Source organism: Trichoplusia ni, chromosome 19 (assembly GCF_003590095.1).
Source record: "Trichoplusia ni isolate ovarian cell line Hi5 chromosome 19, tn1, whole genome shotgun sequence".
NCBI classification, from domain to species: Eukaryota; Metazoa; Arthropoda; class Insecta; order Lepidoptera; family Noctuidae; genus Trichoplusia; species Trichoplusia ni.
The window spans coordinates 4,763,485-4,781,140 of NC_039496.1; the positions used below are offsets into that span (position 1 = coordinate 4,763,485).

A 17,656-nucleotide genomic window follows, 5' to 3' on the forward strand; every position below is an offset into this window, starting at 1 on the left:
ACCAGATGTTCTAATTTGCCTATCTCATTGTAGAGATCTTCAGTTTGATGCAATGTCTCTCTGTCAATTTTGTCACTCAGATAATTAGGCAGGCCTACGGAAATGAGGTCTATAAGAGTACCTGTATCAATCGTCTTCCTAACTTCTAATAACAATTTTTCTTTTTTTAGTGCATACTCAAGCAATGAGCCTGTTTGATATTTAAATCCCAGAGCATATCTGATCGGCGACCAACCTTTGTTTCCGAATGTTTCACAGAAGTTCTTTTCCCATTTCATCCACTCTGATTCTATTGTAAATTTCATTAACATACAGCTGTACCAGTTTACACTTGGATACTCTAAAAATTGTTTTAAAATTTCGATTTTTTTCTGATCTTCATCAATATGAAAACGCTCACATTCTTTGTTGAATTCCTTAATCCATTGATGAGCATTTGAGTTTTTGCCGGTAAATTTTTCAAGCACAAAGTCTTTTGCAATTTTTCCTAAATTTCGAGTTTCGTTTTTTTTTTGCTTATCATCGAGTAATGTTTCTAAAAGTTTTTCCAGTGTTTTATTTGAGCTTTCAATGAATGGTTTTGGGTCATTTGTGTTCTCATCAATCTCTTCGAGGTAAAAATCCTTAAACTGCATATTTTGTTCTTCGTCTAAATATACTCTTGATATTTCATTAGTCAAACTTATCCAAATTTTCCTTTTTTGATGTCTTTTATTCAAGGTTTTTTTTATCTTAGCATAGTAAGATGTATTTGTTATGACTTGGTGTAAATTAGCAGGTTGATATTCGTCCGGTACACCAAAAGTTAGACCACCTGGTGTTCCTATCGAGGTAATGCAAATGATGTTTGTATAAATTCCAGGGTCCAGGTGAACGAATAATAACACCACACTCACTATTAACGAACTTATAATGACATATAGTAATACTGACGATTCACAAAAAAATAAAAATTTACAAAAATATATATAGTTTTACATGTAACGAAACCATAGCGCGATCTAAATCGATCCCAACGCCATCTATGGAGGCTTGGGTCAAACCTTTTTACAATAAATGTTGAAATATATTTAAAAATGCAATTGATCGCGCTACGGCTTCGTATACAACGTTGAACATACCGCCCACCAAGGACATATTGCTCAATGTCCTTCTACACCGCCCACCGTGCTCAATAAATTTTAATTGAAGCTGATGTAGAATAACTAACAAACAAATTATATTTCCATAAACAACAAAAAATAAATAAGTTTTACTCAAACTTCCAATTCCTTGACAGCAAATAAACTTAATCCATGCTAAATAAAATAACTAAAAATGGCACTTTATGACATTTATCAGCGCTTATAACTAAACTACTACCGGCAAAATGCATAGTTTAGATGTAGGTCTCTTCATGGTTGCTGATTGAGTACGGATTGTGACTACACGAGTAATACCGTCTGTCCCAGGATGTTTTTGAACAATCCTACCTAACAACCACTTTCCTGGAGGCATATTATCCTCCTTTACTAATACTATACTACCCAAAGAGGGTTCCGGAGTTTTGTAAGACCATCTATATCGCTGTAAGAATTGGTGAAGATAGTCGTGCGACCACCTTCTCCAGAAGTCCCGCATCATCTTCTGACAGAGTTGCCACCGCTTCAAATTGGTAATATTCGTTGTGCTCTCGTAACTTGCATCTGGCGGCACAACTGGTGACTCCCCTAACAAGAAATGACCAGGTGTCAAAACTGACATCTTGTCCTGATCTTCTACGTAGGACAATGGCCTTGAATTGAGGCATGCCTCAATTTGAGCCAACACCGTTGCCATTTCCTCGTACGTTAACGTAGAATTGCCAATGACTCTTTTTAGATGATGCTTAGTGGACTTTATACCTGCCTCCCATAAGCCACCGAAATTAGGTGCATGAGGAGGAATAAAGTGACACTCCGTACCATTATTCGCAAGCTCACGTGCTGCTCCCACAAAATTTGTGGCATTATCACTGTATAGTTCAGCGCACCTGCCACGTCTTGCCACAAATCTCTTGAACGCAGCTAGGAAACCCTTTGTGCTTAGCTCACTAACTGCCTCCAAATGCACCGCTCTAGTGGACATGCACACAAATAAGGCGATGTACCCCTTGTAGGATTTATTACCTCGACCTTTGGATACTCTTATGTTTATAGGTCCAGCGTAGTCTACTCCGCTGCAGAGAAACGGTTTGCTAGGGGTGACTCGTGCTGAAGGCAACTGTCCCATTAGTTGCGTTCTAACCTTTGAGTTATATCGAATACATTTAACACAAGCCCTTACAAATTTTTTAACCAATAGTTTAACTCCTAATATCCAATACTTGGCTCGCAAATACGTCAACATCATTTGAGGTCCACCATGCATAGTTTTCGCATGCGCCTCGGCAATTAAAAGATTCGTCAAAAAAGACTCCTTCGGTATCAAAATGGGATGAATCCGGTCATAATTCAGTTGCGCCATTTCCAACCGTCCTCCAACTCTTATAATTCCTTTCGAATCAAGAAATATGTTTAACGACTTAAGACTTCCTTTCTCACACATCTCATTCTTTCTTAACTCTTCTAATGTGTTACTTAATCCTTCTTCTTGACTTTTCCTTATACAGACTTCTAATGCTTCATCTAATTCTTGTTTAGTCAGATGATTTGACCTCATACTCTGTCTGTTTACCTTTAAAAACCTACGAATATAAGCTACTACACGAATCATTCTTTGCAGTGTTGAAAATCGATTCCAAAAAGTCACATCCAACGTACACGAATTAACCTTAACTTCTTCTAATCGAGTCATTAGGTGTTTTGGTTTTTTATACTCTAATACTTGCTGTCTTAAGAAATCCGGGCCTCGCCACCATATCGTCATGGACTGGAGTTCAACCGATGAAACGCCGCGAGATGCACAATCTGCGGGATTGTGTTTTGTTGACACATGAGACCAGTGATGTGTGTCCAAAATACTTAAAATATCAGAAACACGGTTAGCCACGAACGTTTTCCAACGACTAGGGTGGCTGCTGAGCCAAGCTAGCACTACTTCACTGTCTGTCCATGCGTGCCAGTCAAGCTTTTGGACACCCAATACTTCTCCTACTTCAGCCATCAATTTGGCTAGAAGAACAGCCCCACAAAGTTCTAGTCGAGGAATGGACACTTGTTTAATGGGTGCAACCTTCGTTTTTGCTGTTACTAAAGAAATATGAACATTCCCTTCTTTGTCCACAACCCTCAAATAAACCACCGCGGCGTACGCCATTTTTGAGGCATCAGAAAAACCATGTAATTCGGTAATCGTGTTTTTATCTTCATGGTGCATCCATCGCGGAATCCTAATATTCATCAAGGAAGTTAAACTACTATGGTAAGTCAACCATTCTTGCAATAAGTTACTTGGAATTGCTTGATCCCATTCCATTCCTGCTAGCCATAATTTTTGAATAAATATCTTAGCTTGAACGATACTAGGTGCCAACCAACCTAAAGGGTCAAACAATCTCGAAATCTCCGAAATAACCTTTCTTTTTGTTACAGGTGCTGCCAGCGCTCGAAATTCCACAGTGTACTGAAAGACATCTTCGTTCGAGTTCCAGGTAAGTCCCAAGATTTTGGTAATACTGTCTATTTTTATTTTTAATTCCTCTGTGGTTCCTTTTCTATCCATAATTTTATTTAATAGTTTTTGACTGTTACTCTTCCATTTTTGTAATGGAAAACCTCCTTTTATTAATATTTCCTTTAGTTTAGTGTATATCTTGAAACAGTCTTCTATATTTTCAGCTCCTGTCATTACATCATCCATGTAGAAGTCTTCTAAAATTATCTTAGACATTCCAGGTTCAGCACAACATTCATCGTAAGAGAGCTGTTGAAGACCCCGTATAGCCAGAAATGGAGTCGACTCAGTAAAGAAGGTAACAGTTTTCAATTGATATTTATTAATTTCTTTTTCAGGATCATCGCGCCAGAGAATACCTTGTAGTATTGTATCATTCTTGTGTCCCAGAACTTGACGATACATTTTCACAATGTCTGCTACAAACCATATGTGATGCGTTCTCCATCGTATAATTGTATGGCGGAGATCTGCCTGCAAGGTAGGGCCTACTAACATGTTGTCATTCAGTGACATTCCCTTCGATCCTTTGCAGGAGGCATCGAATACGACGCGAACCTTTGATGTTTCTTTATCCTCCCGGACAACGGCGTGGTGAGGTAAGTAGATTGCCTTTTCATTATTATAATCTACTTCTGGTACTTTTGTCATGTGATTCAACTGTAAATACTCTTTTATTACTTTCCCATATTCTTCTTTAAGTTTTTCGTTTTTCTTAAATTTTACTTCCAACCCTTTGAATCTTTTTTCAGCAATGCTCCTGGTCTCACCAACCGCACAAGTCGGGTCCACATTACGCAATGGTAGTCTTACAATGTATCTACCATTACTGTCGCGTTCCGTCGTAGCTGCAAATAACTTCACGCATTTATTTTCTTCCTCCGTAAGCATTTTCTTTCTAGGAGGTTCTGCTTCCAGTTCATATATTTTTTTAAGCATGTCATCTTCTACAAGATTTGAATGCATAACGGTAATGTGTGATGAATTTATTGTCTGGTCGACGTCAAAGGTACCTGACAATATCCACCCTAATTTAGTATTCTGAGCTAATAATGACCCAGTTATATTCTTTTTAATACCCTCCTGGATGACCTGGCTGTAGACTTCAGCACCTAATAAAACATCAATTTTATTAGGCCTGTAATATTCTGGATCAGCCAAGTCATCATCAGTCAAATCTACCCATTCTACCCTGACTACCTTTGCAGCTGGGAGAACAGTTGAGACCGACTTCAGGACGAATGCATTAACCCTAATGACGACACTGGGGTCTATTCTAGACCTCAATGTGAGAGTCACACTGGACTTGGCCGTAGCACTCTTGTCCCCACCTACACCTATCACAACTTGCTTTGAAGGTGTTTTATCTAATCCCAAATACTGGACTGTAGATTCTGTCACAAACGAACCTTGTGATCCTTGATCGAGTAAAGCCCTAACCACCCTATATGAACCGTCTTTCGACTCCGCTTTGATCAAAGCGGTAGTTAATAAAACCGTTTTACGGCTAGTCCCTGTCGAAAGACACGATACCATTGGCTTGCTCGATCCCTCCGCTTGCGCGGTCACTACAGTATTACAATTTTTAATCTCATCCTTCGCTGACGTTGAAGCGACTGATGATAATTCCTCGTGAATCGTACTCTCATCTTCACCAATATTGGACCCAGATGCACCGCTTGGGTGCAGCAAAGAATGGTGGCGGTGTCTACACACCTGGCACTTAAGAGTGTTTTTACAATTTTTTGCAGAGTGGTTGTTGAGTAAACAAACGAAACACAAGTTATTTTCTAGCGCAAACATACGTCGCGCTTCATTCGATTCTTTACGAAATTTCGGACAATAATTAATCTTATGATCAGCTGAGCAAAATGTACATGATAACAGGCCTTTTTCTTTTAGTAAATGAAATGAATGCGTCCCTTTTGGTTGTGGATGTTTTGGCTGTTTATTATTCTCAATATATTCCTTGTCTAACTGTTCCAAACCCCTAAAGCGACTATACAAATATTGTGAAAATTCTTCAAATGTTGGTAGCTCGTCCCTTGAGTCCGAGGCCACCTTCAATTCCCACGCCCTTCTAGTCTCCTTATCTAATTTTGAACTAATTATATGAATAACAATCAGATCCCATGAAGACACATCCACACCTAGATTTTTTATTGCCTCTAAACAGTCTGACGTAGTACTTATTATTTTTTTTATTTCATAAGCCGATTCCGAAACTAAATTCTTTTGGCTAAGCATACGTTTTAAAATGCCATTGGCTAAAAACCGTTTATTATTGTACATATCGTCCAACTTTTTCCAGGCAATTTCATAACAATCAGATGACATTTTAATATTTCGCAATAGCTGCTCAGCCTCTCCTGTCAGGTGTCCTCGAAGATAATAAAACCTTTGGGCATCATCTAGGGCCTTGTTTTCATGTACAAGCCCTAAAAACAAGTCCCTAAAAGTCTGCCACTCCGTATATTTCCCAGAGAACATCGGGATTTTTATTTCAGGCAACTTAAATCGTGTACCTGAATTTCCACCTGATACCACAACACTTTGGTTATTCGAACTTAATTTAGTTAACATCTCTTTTAATTCAGTCTTATAATCTACATACAACTCTTCTACATCGTCATATATTGCATTCTTGTGGTAGTTCGAACTATACAAATCTGATCTTTTGACTTGACTTATAATTTTAGTATGAGTGTCCGAGAATAATCTCCATTGTTGCTCTAAGTTATCAAGCCTAGTCTCTACATAAGCAACCGATAATCGCTCTTTTGGCGATTTCTTAAAATTAGACTTAGCTTTTAACATTATAGCTCTAATGTCTTCTTGCAGATCGCTAAAAGCTTCCATTTTATTTAGTAAAAAATGTAAACAATTATTTGAAATACAAGAAAACAAATTAAAATTATTTTGAAATTTTACAAGTCTTAGAATTCAGACCGAAATCGGGCATAAGTTCCCCGTCGAACTACTTCTAACTTAAAACTATTACAAGTCCTGAATTACTGCTAACTGCGATATTACAAGTTCAAAATTTCCAAGTTTCAATTTTCTATTTATTGTTGACTTCTTCTTCGCGATAATGAATAATTTAAAGTACTCACGGCTTTACTTCAAACCAATATTATTCACTATCACGATACACCACCATATAAGTGGCGCCCCCTGCCGGCACCGCGCCCGCTGCTTGTTGCACTGCCACTGCACCTCCCTTGCGCCTTCCTCCGGCTGCTGCTGCTCACGAGTCGGCTGCACCACGCCTGACTCCCGGCTGCTGCACCGGTTCCACCTTCAGCTCCTGGGCCCTCTCTCCAGGGGTCCACTGAAGAGGCTGCTCTGGACAGCAATCCACTGTCCAGTAATGACGCTAGGGGTGGTAGTCTCTTCCACCACCGGAGACTACCAAAAAACACTCGCGACCAATCCGGCTCGAAGGACCATGTATAAATTCCAGGGTCCAGGTGAACGAATAATAACACCACACTCACTATTAACGAACTTATAATGACATATAGTAATACTGACGATTCACAAAAAAATAAAAATTTACAAAAATATATATAGTTTTACATGTAACGAAACCATAGCGCGATCTAAATCGATCCCAACGCCATCTATGGAGGCTTGGGTCAAACCTTTTTACAATAAATGTTGAAATATATTTAAAAATGCAATTGATCGCGCTACGGCTTCGTATACAACGTTGAACAGTTAGATTTTCCATCGGCTGCTGTTTTCACACAAAAATCAAATCTTAATTTCTCCATATTTAACTGTTGTAAGTATTTGTATTGCGAAAATGTTGTTTTATAATAGTTTATGCTTAATTAAAGACGTAATTGCGTTTTCTGAAAGAACAAAATTTTATTAATATTTCATTACAAAAGTTACTACAAAAACATACAATATTTATTACAGAATAACTTACCTGAAAGAACAAAAAACAACATTTATAGCCTTTACTTCTAAGAAATGATAATATTATATTATAATGTATATTCTTTATATTATATAAGAAATAATTTACTAAAAAGACAAACTGACTCTTCTTCTTAAAATTCAAAAATGACATCGACAAAAAAACAAATAAATAAAAGAGGTGGAATAACACTGTCGTGGCCAGTGATATTCCTTACATACATAATGGTACCTGCCTAAGAATGTTACCCGATTTTTTTAATAAGTACTTTGGGACGGGAGGCATTTTCATGATTTAAGTTCGTGTTTTATAGAAATAAAATTACTGCTCTATACAAACCCCTTTTCAACTTTCTAATCCATCAGTGCTTGTCTCGTAAGAGAGCTAAAGGATTAAACTTAGTAGTTAAAAATAAAATAAGTAAATGATAAAAATCAATATTTTAATTAATAAATCTATAACATACATACTATTGTCCATAAGCAAAATTAACTGATATTTACATCTACACATTTTAATAGGATAACATATCTTACGAATTACTTTATTATCACTAATTATTATTTGTATTTAACTATCAGTCTATGATTTGATCGCACCATCATAGAATTAAAATAATATTAAGAACAGAATAGATTGCAAAAAAGGCACTTTGTATAGATTAATTGTTTGCTCTTTTTAATGATGAATCGTCTATTATGACATAATACTCAACTATGAAAATAAATGTTTCAGAGCAATTATGTGCTATGCCTGAGTAAGTACAAAAAAAAAAGATCATCAGATAGACACATCAGTAAAAAACAATTTTACTAACAAGATCCTGTTGCTATTTTTTGTGTCAATAACTTATTTTGTTCAAAAACATTAAAGAATATATGAGATTAGGAAACAAGACTTAAGTAAAGCCAATAGCCAACTTACACTTAATAAATATTGAACTTATGAATAAACCTACGCAAAAATTGACATAAGAATGTACAGTAAATTACGTAGATTTTAATTTCGTCAAAAACAAGTTAATACCCGGCTGATTTTTCTTAACTTCTGGAACATTCTTTTTAGTTTCTGATTTAGGCGTTTTTTCTTTGTCATCTGCCTTAGGTTTTTTCTTTTTATCACTCTTAGGGCTTTTTTGTTTGGGCTCACTGTCTTTTGTTTCTTTTTGTGGCTTCTTCTTCTTAACTTTTTTCTTTTCCGTTTCTTCAGGCTCATTGGCTGGTTGGAGTAAAGGCGTTGGGTCATTCATAATCATCGCCATCTTGGAAAAGTAATTCCAGAGTGCGTCAACGCATTTCTCAGGTTTCCCGCCGTCGGCCGTCTCCCAAAGTAACCCGTACATTCTGGGCTTTAGCTTTTCCGTGGGTTTCTTCATTTCAGACTCAAATTCGTTTTCTAAATGCTTCAGTCTTTGTTGTTGAGTCTCGGGGGAAAGTGATAATACGTCGTCTTCATCCATAGTTGCTTCCTGCGAAGCAAATAATTTTCATTTTGATATTTTTGTGAAAAAATGCAGAAATAAATGTGAGTCACAGTCCTCAGACACGAAGATGTGAAGTAACCACTTACTTATTCCAAATGGTTATTTTTTTGCAGTTACTTCCAATAGATTCAAGAATTAAAGAGGGTCAAAATCGCGCCCAAAGAAGTCGGTTACAAACAAACATACAGGTGAAGCTAATAAAAAGCGTGTAAAAAGAAAGATGAAAGTAGATACGGCTCGTATACCAAGTTGTTTCTACAGGCGAGGCGCTTATTTTCCCGAAAATTAATTGCTACGGGGTATTATAGAGGTTCACGAACGAACCTTTACATATTTTGAACAACCAGCCTTTTTTTCAGGTTATTCTGAACCGGCAATAAGATCGATGTACTCGAAAAAAAACTTTATTCTAACTTAAAATAACATGGATCCTCAACAACGCAAGTCGGGCATACCCCTTGTTGCGGACGGTTACACTATGAGATGTAAAACGGCATAGCTATCTAAACTACCCTACCTAAAAAGAGGTTGTAAGCAATCAATCAATACAAAAAGTAGAATATATATATTATAGATACGTAGTAGAACATAGAATGTAGACGGAAGTGTTACGAACCTCATCACTGAGATAACCGTGCGGCACGAACACGACGTTGTCGACCTCGTACTCGTCGGCGTCCTGATCGTCGTCGCTGCCGGCAGCGCTACCGTCGATACTCTCGCCTTCTTGCTCCTCCTCCCATTCCTCGTCACTGTCCGCTTCGTAGTCCACTTGTTTCTAGAATATCCAAGAAATTGTTCAATCAAAGGACTAAAAGACAACTAAACTAAGAAGTTTTCATAGGGACAGAACCTAAATCCGAAATGGTAATCTTAAATTACGCACTTGGAGTCAAAACCGCTTTATTTTAAAGACTTCATATCCAGAAACTTCCCTAAACTTTTCGTGTGTACACTGTATACAGTTTTTTTTTGTAGAAAACTAGCTGTCTCAGCAAGCGTTGTTTTGCCATACAAATTAGTTCCAGGGAATAAAAAAAAATGCAATGATTGTTGTCTAATTCTCAAACTAACCCAATACGCACACAAAATTTTGTGTGAATTAGTCGAGCCATTCCGAAAGAATTCAATTTCGTATACCGCGACACGAAAATTGTATCATACATTAGTTGTAAGAAATGATGAGTTCAAATTATAAACTTTTTAGTCATTGTACATACCTCATCCTGCCCAAAGGGTCGTCTTGGTTTGACACTGGCACTCTTCTTGCGCCACGTGCCCCAGTAAGGCGGGCGTCTGTTCTCATGGAAACTGAGAAGCTTAGGTCTCAATTTCTCGCGCTGGACTGATTCACAAGACAATATTTCACCAGCTCCATCTATTGATGGTAATTCATCCTCTGAAAAGAAAAATAAACACCTTATTATGCTATTTGCAATTGACGATCGCGTAACCGAATTGATCTTCTTTGTGTAAGTTTTTAAATCAAATTTATGCTTGCAGGCAGACAGAGGAGTAAAAAAAGATTTGTGTAGCTCTGTCTGCAAATTCCTGATATTAACATTACGAAGATAAGGGTTTTCTTATAAATTGTATTAGCCAGAGCTAGCTCAAGATCATTATGGCCAGAAGTTAAATATAATAGTAAAAAAGAACTTACCAACAACCATAACATCATCATCATCGTCTTTATCACTCAATGGCCAAGTCTTTCCACTGCTCAAAGGCTTACTTGTCCCATCCTTCAGACACTTTAAATACAGACAATTCTTAGCCACATTCTGCTTCTCTATATAGTTAACTAAATCCTCTTTTCTATTGTCACTTAAATTGGTCCTTACTAATGGAGCTAATCTCATATCACTTTTGATCATGAAGTTTGAGAGCATATTTGTCTTACTGATACAAGCAACTGGGGTGTGGTCTTTTTCATTCTTCTGTTTAGGAACAAAAAAGTTAACAAATGCTTCTGCCGCTTTCTTTTTCTTAAGTTCTTGCTCTTGCTTCTCAATTTCTAAAGCCTCTTGCTTTTTACGCTTTTCTTCATCCCGAGCTTCCTTTTCTTTTTTCTTCTGTTCTTCCTTTTCTTCTCTTTCTTTACGCTTCTGTTCTTCTTTTTCCTCTCTTTGCTCTGAAAATTATTAAAAAAGTTTTATTACTAAAAAAATACTTAAAGAATTATGGCGTGTTTAGTTGACGCGTAGGCTTTTGCCCATATGCAGAGAATACTTTTTGATATTAAAAATTTTCATAATTTATAACCTAAAAGGAGCATTTCCCTAATTTAAGTTAAAAATCAGATTTTTATGAGTACCAAAATAAAAATTAACTTACTTTTCTCTAACTCCTTCTGCCTCTCCTTTTCCTCTTTCTCCTTTCTCTTCTGTTCTTCTTTCTCTTCCTTCTCTCTCTTCTTAGCCTCTTCTTTTTCCTCTTTTTCACGTTTTCGCTGATCTTCCTTCTCTTGACGTATTCTAGCTCTTTCTTCTTTTTCTTCTTGTTTCTTCTTATCCCTTTCCTGCTTTTCTTTTTCACGCTCCTCTCTCTTCTTTGCTGACTCTAACTTCTTTTGAGCCTGTAAGTGTAAAATAAATATATGGTGTCACAGAGATTAATCAAAACTTATAAGGTGTGATTGTGACATTTTAATCTCAGGAATAATTTAACTAATTTTAGAAATTTCATTATTGGGAAGGGTCAAGGCTAAATTTACAAGAAAATACCACCCAACAAACTAAGCACAGGTCACCAATTATAAAAGTATATTGGTTGAAAGTTACTCCATAAAGTAAAAACAATCAAAATTGCTTTAACTGACCCAATTTAAACATATTTTTTTATATTCATTGTATTTATTATATACAAGACATTTACAGGACTAGATTTTAAAGTCAACTTTCAGTTAGTTACTTTCTAGCAAGAAGATAGATAATACACTAGATTTGGTAGTAAATTGTAAGTATCAGTAAATTTTTTTTTAATTTTGATTCATACAAAGCTTAATTAGTTTATAAAACATATTTTTTTGCATCATGGCTAGGCTTGAGTTTCATTTTAACCTGTTATACAAATGAATAATACTTGAAACTGAATTTTAGTATTTTTAGTATAGACAATGTTGTACCTGTTTTGGTGTTAAATTGATAGAAGACGTAGACTCGTTGAGCGACACATCTCCCTGACTGGTAGTCACCGATGAACTTCTACTAGTCTTAGCCTGTTTTGGAGTGCTTGGAGCCGATGCTACAGAATCATTCAGCTTTGTACTCGGAGAACCTTTTGAGTTATTATTTTGTTCCGCTTTAGCAATATTACGGGCACTACGTTTTGGGGTTATTTTTTCAGTGGTTTTAGAGTCTGGTTTTTTTATTGGTGACGTACCACTCTTATTGTCGTTTGATTCATCCGATGAAGTTTTATCATCTTTTTCAGGTTGTTCCTTGTCTGTGGGGGCTTCAATTACTTTCGACTCAACATCTTCTGCGTTATTTGATTCATCTGTTATTAATGTAACAGTATTTGTTTCCTCCTCTTCACTCAATTGTGTTTTGCTTGGTGGTTGTTCATCCTCAGTTTTTTCTGTATCACTACTGGTACCATTTGTTTGTGATGCAGGCACTTCATCTACTTCCATCATTTCGCAGTCAGGTTCTTTGTTATCAGCACTCTCGGCACCACTTTCGACTTCCACTGCTCCATTTGTTACACTTTTTGTTTTCTTTTTGCTATTTTTTTTCTTCCTAGACTTCTGAATCTTCTTTTTCCAAGCAGTGTCCACCAATTTCACAAACGGGTTCATAGATTTTTCCTCTTTTTGAGCATCAACAGGCCCCTTGCTGTCATCGTCACTAATCACGATTGAATGCTCAATTAAGTCATTTTCTTTACTGATTTTACCAACTTTTGTTACAGATTCCGTTTCAGGAGCTGAAAGCTTGCGCTTTCTAGTCTGTGGAGCATCTGGCTTAGGTGAGACATCGCTAATAAGCTTGAATGGAAGTCTAGCTTGCTTCAACTTCTTTTTCGATGGTGTTATTTCTGTATTCTCTGGCGACTTACTAGTTTTCATTGTTAATTACCTTAAATATACTATTTATGAACATTAAGATATAAGTTGTCTACTAAAAATGCCTAATAACAACTTAAAATAAATATACAACACACTGAACAAATCACGATGAACTTTTTTTGACAGACGTGAATAAACGCGGGAGATTTCGATGCGTTCAAAACTTAAAACAGTTTCAAGCAACACACAGCGTCTGTACCGATTTGAAAAAAAATGAAATATAGTGTTCGAAAACGAAATACTGCAAAACTGTTATTATTGGTTACTCGTTAAGCTTTTAACATGCTAAATAAGTTTTTTGACTCCTCGTAAATCATTTAAACGACTATACCTTTAAAATATGTTTTATTAGTTACCTCTAAATTTATACTAAAGTAGGTATGTGGTATGTTTTGAACGGTACAGTTCACACAATGGCGTCGAACCGTTTCGTTTCACTTACGGTTATTAGGGTTATTAATATTTTGTCATCGACGCGGATGGAAGTAGCTACTGGACCAATTCAAAGTTTATTTTGACACATAAAAAAGTTATCGATCAAGTTTTAGTAATTTATTAAGGGCTTAAAACTACACTGTTTTGAGTATGGCGACGCATCCATAGCCAATCACAGCGCACCATTTTAAGGTTGCGTCGACGAGACTCTAACCATGCTAAATGCATAAAAATATGCGTCTGGCGTATGACGACACTCCTTAAGCACCTACAATTTCACTCAACAGCACTTTCGTTTTTTCTTTTCTTTCCTAGATACCATATTATTTGATTGCTTCGCCAGATTAGTTAGCGAGACTTTACAAAGTTCGCAAGAGCAAAGAGAAAAGCTAACTTCGTTAGCAACGTTTACTACGGGCACCCCGCGGTTCTGGTGAGGTTTAGCCTTTACGCCTCGATTTAGTGCGTAGCTAACAAACATTTTAAGGCAAACAGCAAAAAAATAGCTACATCTAAGTATAATTTTTTTAGGGGCTTCGTTAAATTATTGCCTTTGACTAGCTAGAACACTGACGGAAGGGTCAGCTTCTCTTGCTCATAGTAGGTACGTATTTTGTTAGCTCTTAAGTCTCGGTCAATGTTGCATGAGGCAGAATACTTACAAATTGTTAGGTAGCATGCACAGTAGGTACCTAAGGTTCATTTTAACTTTTTATTTATTTATTTTTTCTGTTTTTTTTTTTCTTTAATTGTTAGTATTATTTCTTGTAACATCGAAAATAAATTTTGTACAAAATTGTAGCAGATGCGTGATTAGGAAATAGGTAGTAATATCTACATGAGTAGGCACATAATGCATATAAAGGTTCAATTTAATAGGTAACATTAAATACATTGGTTTTTCCCGCAATTTGATTTCCAATCCTCTAGAGTTTTAATTAATGAATTAATTTTATAACTGATTTGTAGAAAATTTGTGATCTCTTAAAAAAGGCGCACATGCCGTGTAGCTTAAATCCTCTTTTCTTGTTTTCTTTTAAATCTTTTAATTTTGAAATAGTGATTTTGTTTTTCATTGAACTTCACTTCATTCCATTTTTATTAGAGTCATCACCCCATCATGCGTAAAAAATCTACATAAAAAAATAACAGTTTTTCTATTCAAAATGGTTAAAGGAGCGTTAAAATTTGAATTCAGAGATGTATCATCAGTCTTCCAAAAAATACGGGAGTTCATATTGGGGGGCAAATATAAGTTTCACAATCGATTTCCGTCGGTGATATCACCACGGTCTATTCCGCGCCCCGAAATTCCTAAGGGGCCTGAGCTCAAATATGACCGGTGGTACACGAAACGGCATGTGCTGGACGCTGTGAAATCTCCCGTTATCGTACCGGTTGCTGAAGGAAGCCTCAAGGGAACAGGATTCCCTTGCGTTATGAAGTCAGATGCAGTGAGTAATTTAATTTTTATAGGATTTTGATCGTTTTTTGTTTTTGAATAGATTCGTCTCGAACCAAGGCTTTGACGGCTTTAACGGACCGTAGAATGTTGATCTTTGCTTTTTTGATGTTGTTTTTAGGGTGTGTTTAAAACAAAGCAACAATAGTTTTTTCTATTGAACTGTAGGCTCTTGAAAACCCCATCCGTTTCTACGCAACCGTTGAGTTGGACCAAAGTTTTTAGTTGGTAGTCCTCTGTAAGTAACATACATCATGAATATAAAATGTTTATTTGAATGCACTAATCTCTGTAACCACTGGTCCGGTTTCAAGAATTCTTTTAATGTTAGATAGCCCATTTATTGAGGAAGTCTATAGTTGTGATAATCTTCTATGGTTAATGGAAACAAGTATTAAGTTTCAAACAGTTGTTTATACTTTATTTAATTTCATTCAATATCTACCTCACTGTTTTAATATGACTCTGCAGCAAATTAATGTGGTTTGATTGGAAGAAATGCTATCATGTTTTATCGTAGCCACGCGGGCGAAGTCCTTATTCAATACATTTATGCAAACTACGCTTTTGGCGCACTTACAGTACGAGAGACTACAAAACCAACTTAAGATTCTGTTAACATGTAGTCGCCATGAGAAAAATACATTTTTTTATTCACAGGTGGCATTTAACTGTCCTCCATCGGCGGGCTCGCCATGGTTGCTCGATGGCCACTGTTACTACGAGTTCGTAACTATGACGTCGGGTTCCCCTCAGCAACCCAATAATCCCTGTGACGACCAGCAACAACAGCAGCAGCAACAACAGCAGCAGCAGCAACAGCAGAACAGAAACCAACAATGCCCCGATAATAGGCAACAACAACAAAATCAGAATCAGAACCAGCAATCCAACCCGTGCAGGCAAAACCCTCAGCAAGGTTGCCAATAATGAGTGCATTCAAAGTGAGGACCTATCGTAGCCACGTCTTAATGTAAGATTGAGTCATTGTGGAAGAGAGAGGCGTCGAACTATGTCTATGGTGCCATGCCTCTCTCCCTCAACGGCTTCTCTTACTTTGAGACTTGGCGGTGGGCCACTTTTCTAAGCACGGTGTTGTGCCACCGACTTACTTGCGAGGTGGCATTTTATTCCAACATTGAATGACAGTTTGAACTGAAAGTTTTCTAATCATAAAATCTAACAGTACTTATAATAACTTCTCTACTGAATTTGACACTATAACAGCGTGAAACATAAAACTGCTGTTTAAATTGATATATAAATTCTTGATTTATATTAGTGTATTGGTATATTACATCATGTTGTAGAGACTGAAATATGAATTAAATTGTCATCATAAAAAGATCAAACCATGTTTTCTTTTGCTTACTAGGAATATCTTTATTGTCTTAGTTTATCACCTTGTATTTTAGGGATACAATACATATCTACATACGTTGTTAAATCTAGGAATTTAAAGGACTGATGACGGTTAACTGGTAAATAAGGTTTATAGTAAAATCATTAAAAAGTGAAATCTTTACGAAGAACATTTTTTTTCTACAGAATTCCTACTCTACATAGTATACAAATGACACCGAAGCACAATTTAGTTACTAGAAGTTTAGTCTCTGAGTCTGTGCATAATCTCAGCAACGGCTGATGCGATTTGCGAGAAAATCATTATTTTCCATAAGTTCTCTTATTTTTACTTACTTTGTGCAATTTTTTTCTTGCAACTAAATGCCTAGGTATACCTAGTCGCTGGAACTTAATCGTCCGTCCCTTTACTTCCCCTATTCGTTAAGTGATGAGGCTATAAATAGGCAACGTAAATAAGGGGGACGGTGGTTTAACATGCACAGACATGCATGCATAAATGAAAGTTAATGTGTGAAGATTACCTGCATAATGGCTCCTTTAATCAACGTCCAAGCGAATGGGGATATGTTGGAATTAGTTTTTCAGGATCTCAAGAAATGTTTGTATTCCGTCAATATGAGCAGTTTTGAAAAGAGAATGAACAGGAAAATTGGCAAGCCCAGTCATTTGAAAACAGATTTTTTTTTTAATGGGCCTGTGCTTTGTGCGCAGGTTTTGACTTCTTCACCGGAATTATTGGCGCGACAAGTCTCCAGCCAGAGCAAAGATAAAAACTAATTACTATTAAGGAGAATGTAATTTTTTAGAAGTAAAAAGCTTGAAAGCAATGCTAAAACTAAAATAATTTTTAAAATTTTTGTCTCTCTGTCTGTGCGAGTTGGAGGTCATCTCACATAATATATGTAGACTTGAGATGAACTCCGAATCGATTATCCGGTTCAATTGCGCTTTCTATGACATATTATGGTAAGCCACATAGCATTGATATTACACATAATAATATTATACTGGTTAGATACATCACAAACCCCGTAGGTGTAGGTACGGCAGCAATATCGAAAATGTAACACAAATACAGGGGGTGCTTAACCTGCAACAAAAACAAATGCTCGTTAAATCACAAACAAAATCTTAAAAGCATTCTTGTTTACATTACGTTGGAAACAAATCAACACAGCTACAACTGACAGCGACTGTACTTCAGTTACTTTGTGTACTTTGACAACAGACGCTTTATACAGTAGCGGTAAGTGATTGGTTGCTTTCGAGCTGTACACGAGT

The 17,656-nt window shown here is 36.5% G+C and overlaps 3 protein-coding genes across 3 annotated transcripts; 1 reads left to right on the forward strand and 2 right to left on the reverse strand.

Moving 5' to 3' along the window:
• Positions 1 to 1,032: 1,032 nt before the first annotated feature.
• On the reverse strand, positions 1,033 to 7,222 carry LOC113503524. The gene is made up of 2 exons (XM_026885549.1): positions 4,285 to 7,222; positions 1,033 to 4,227 (listed from the first exon to the last, which is right to left on the reverse strand). Exons 1-2 carry the CDS (start codon positions 6,490 to 6,492, stop codon positions 1,351 to 1,353), a joined length of 5,085 nt encoding a protein of 1,694 aa, XP_026741350.1. The 5' UTR covers positions 6,493 to 7,222; the 3' UTR covers positions 1,033 to 1,350.
• A 764-nt stretch (positions 7,223 to 7,986) lies between these two features.
• Positions 7,987 to 13,358, reverse strand: LOC113503548 (chromatin assembly factor 1 subunit A-like). The gene is made up of 6 exons (XM_026885576.1): positions 12,169 to 13,358; positions 11,379 to 11,619; positions 10,705 to 11,175; positions 10,265 to 10,443; positions 9,661 to 9,822; positions 7,987 to 9,029 (listed from the first exon to the last, which is right to left on the reverse strand). The coding sequence occupies exons 1-6, from the start codon at positions 13,111 to 13,113 to the stop codon at positions 8,550 to 8,552; spliced, it is 2,478 nt and encodes an 825-aa protein (XP_026741377.1). The 5' UTR covers positions 13,114 to 13,358; the 3' UTR covers positions 7,987 to 8,549.
• Positions 13,359 to 14,613: 1,255 nt separating this feature from the next.
• LOC113503522 (alpha-protein kinase 1-like) lies at positions 14,614 to 16,362 on the forward strand. The gene is made up of 2 exons (XM_026885547.1): positions 14,614 to 15,002; positions 15,671 to 16,362. The coding sequence occupies exons 1-2, from the start codon at positions 14,715 to 14,717 to the stop codon at positions 15,938 to 15,940; spliced, it is 558 nt and encodes a 185-aa protein (XP_026741348.1). The 5' UTR covers positions 14,614 to 14,714; the 3' UTR covers positions 15,941 to 16,362.
• Positions 16,363 to 17,656: the final 1,294 nt, after the last annotated feature.

Coding starts and splice junctions, on each gene's coding strand:
- LOC113503524 (XM_026885549.1), bottom strand. CDS start 6,492: ATGGAAGCTTTTAGCGATCTGCAAGAAGACATTAGAGCTATAATGTTA. Junction 4,228..4,284: donor AGTATTTACAGTTGAATCAC/ATGACAAAAGTA, acceptor TACTTACCTCAC/CACGCCGTTGTCCGGGAGGA.
- LOC113503548 (XM_026885576.1), bottom strand. CDS start 13,113: ATGAAAACTAGTAAGTCGCCAGAGAATACAGAAATAACACCATCGAAA. Junction 11,620..12,168: donor TCAATTTAACACCAAAACAG/GTACAACATTGT, acceptor TTACACTTACAG/GCTCAAAAGAAGTTAGAGTC. Junction 10,444..10,704: donor TGATGATGTTATGGTTGTTG/GTAAGTTCTTTT, acceptor TTTTCTTTTCAG/AGGATGAATTACCATCAATA.
- LOC113503522 (XM_026885547.1), top strand. CDS start 14,715: ATGGTTAAAGGAGCGTTAAAATTTGAATTCAGAGATGTATCATCAGTC. Junction 15,003..15,670: donor GCGTTATGAAGTCAGATGCA/GTGAGTAATTTA, acceptor TTTTATTCACAG/GTGGCATTTAACTGTCCTCC.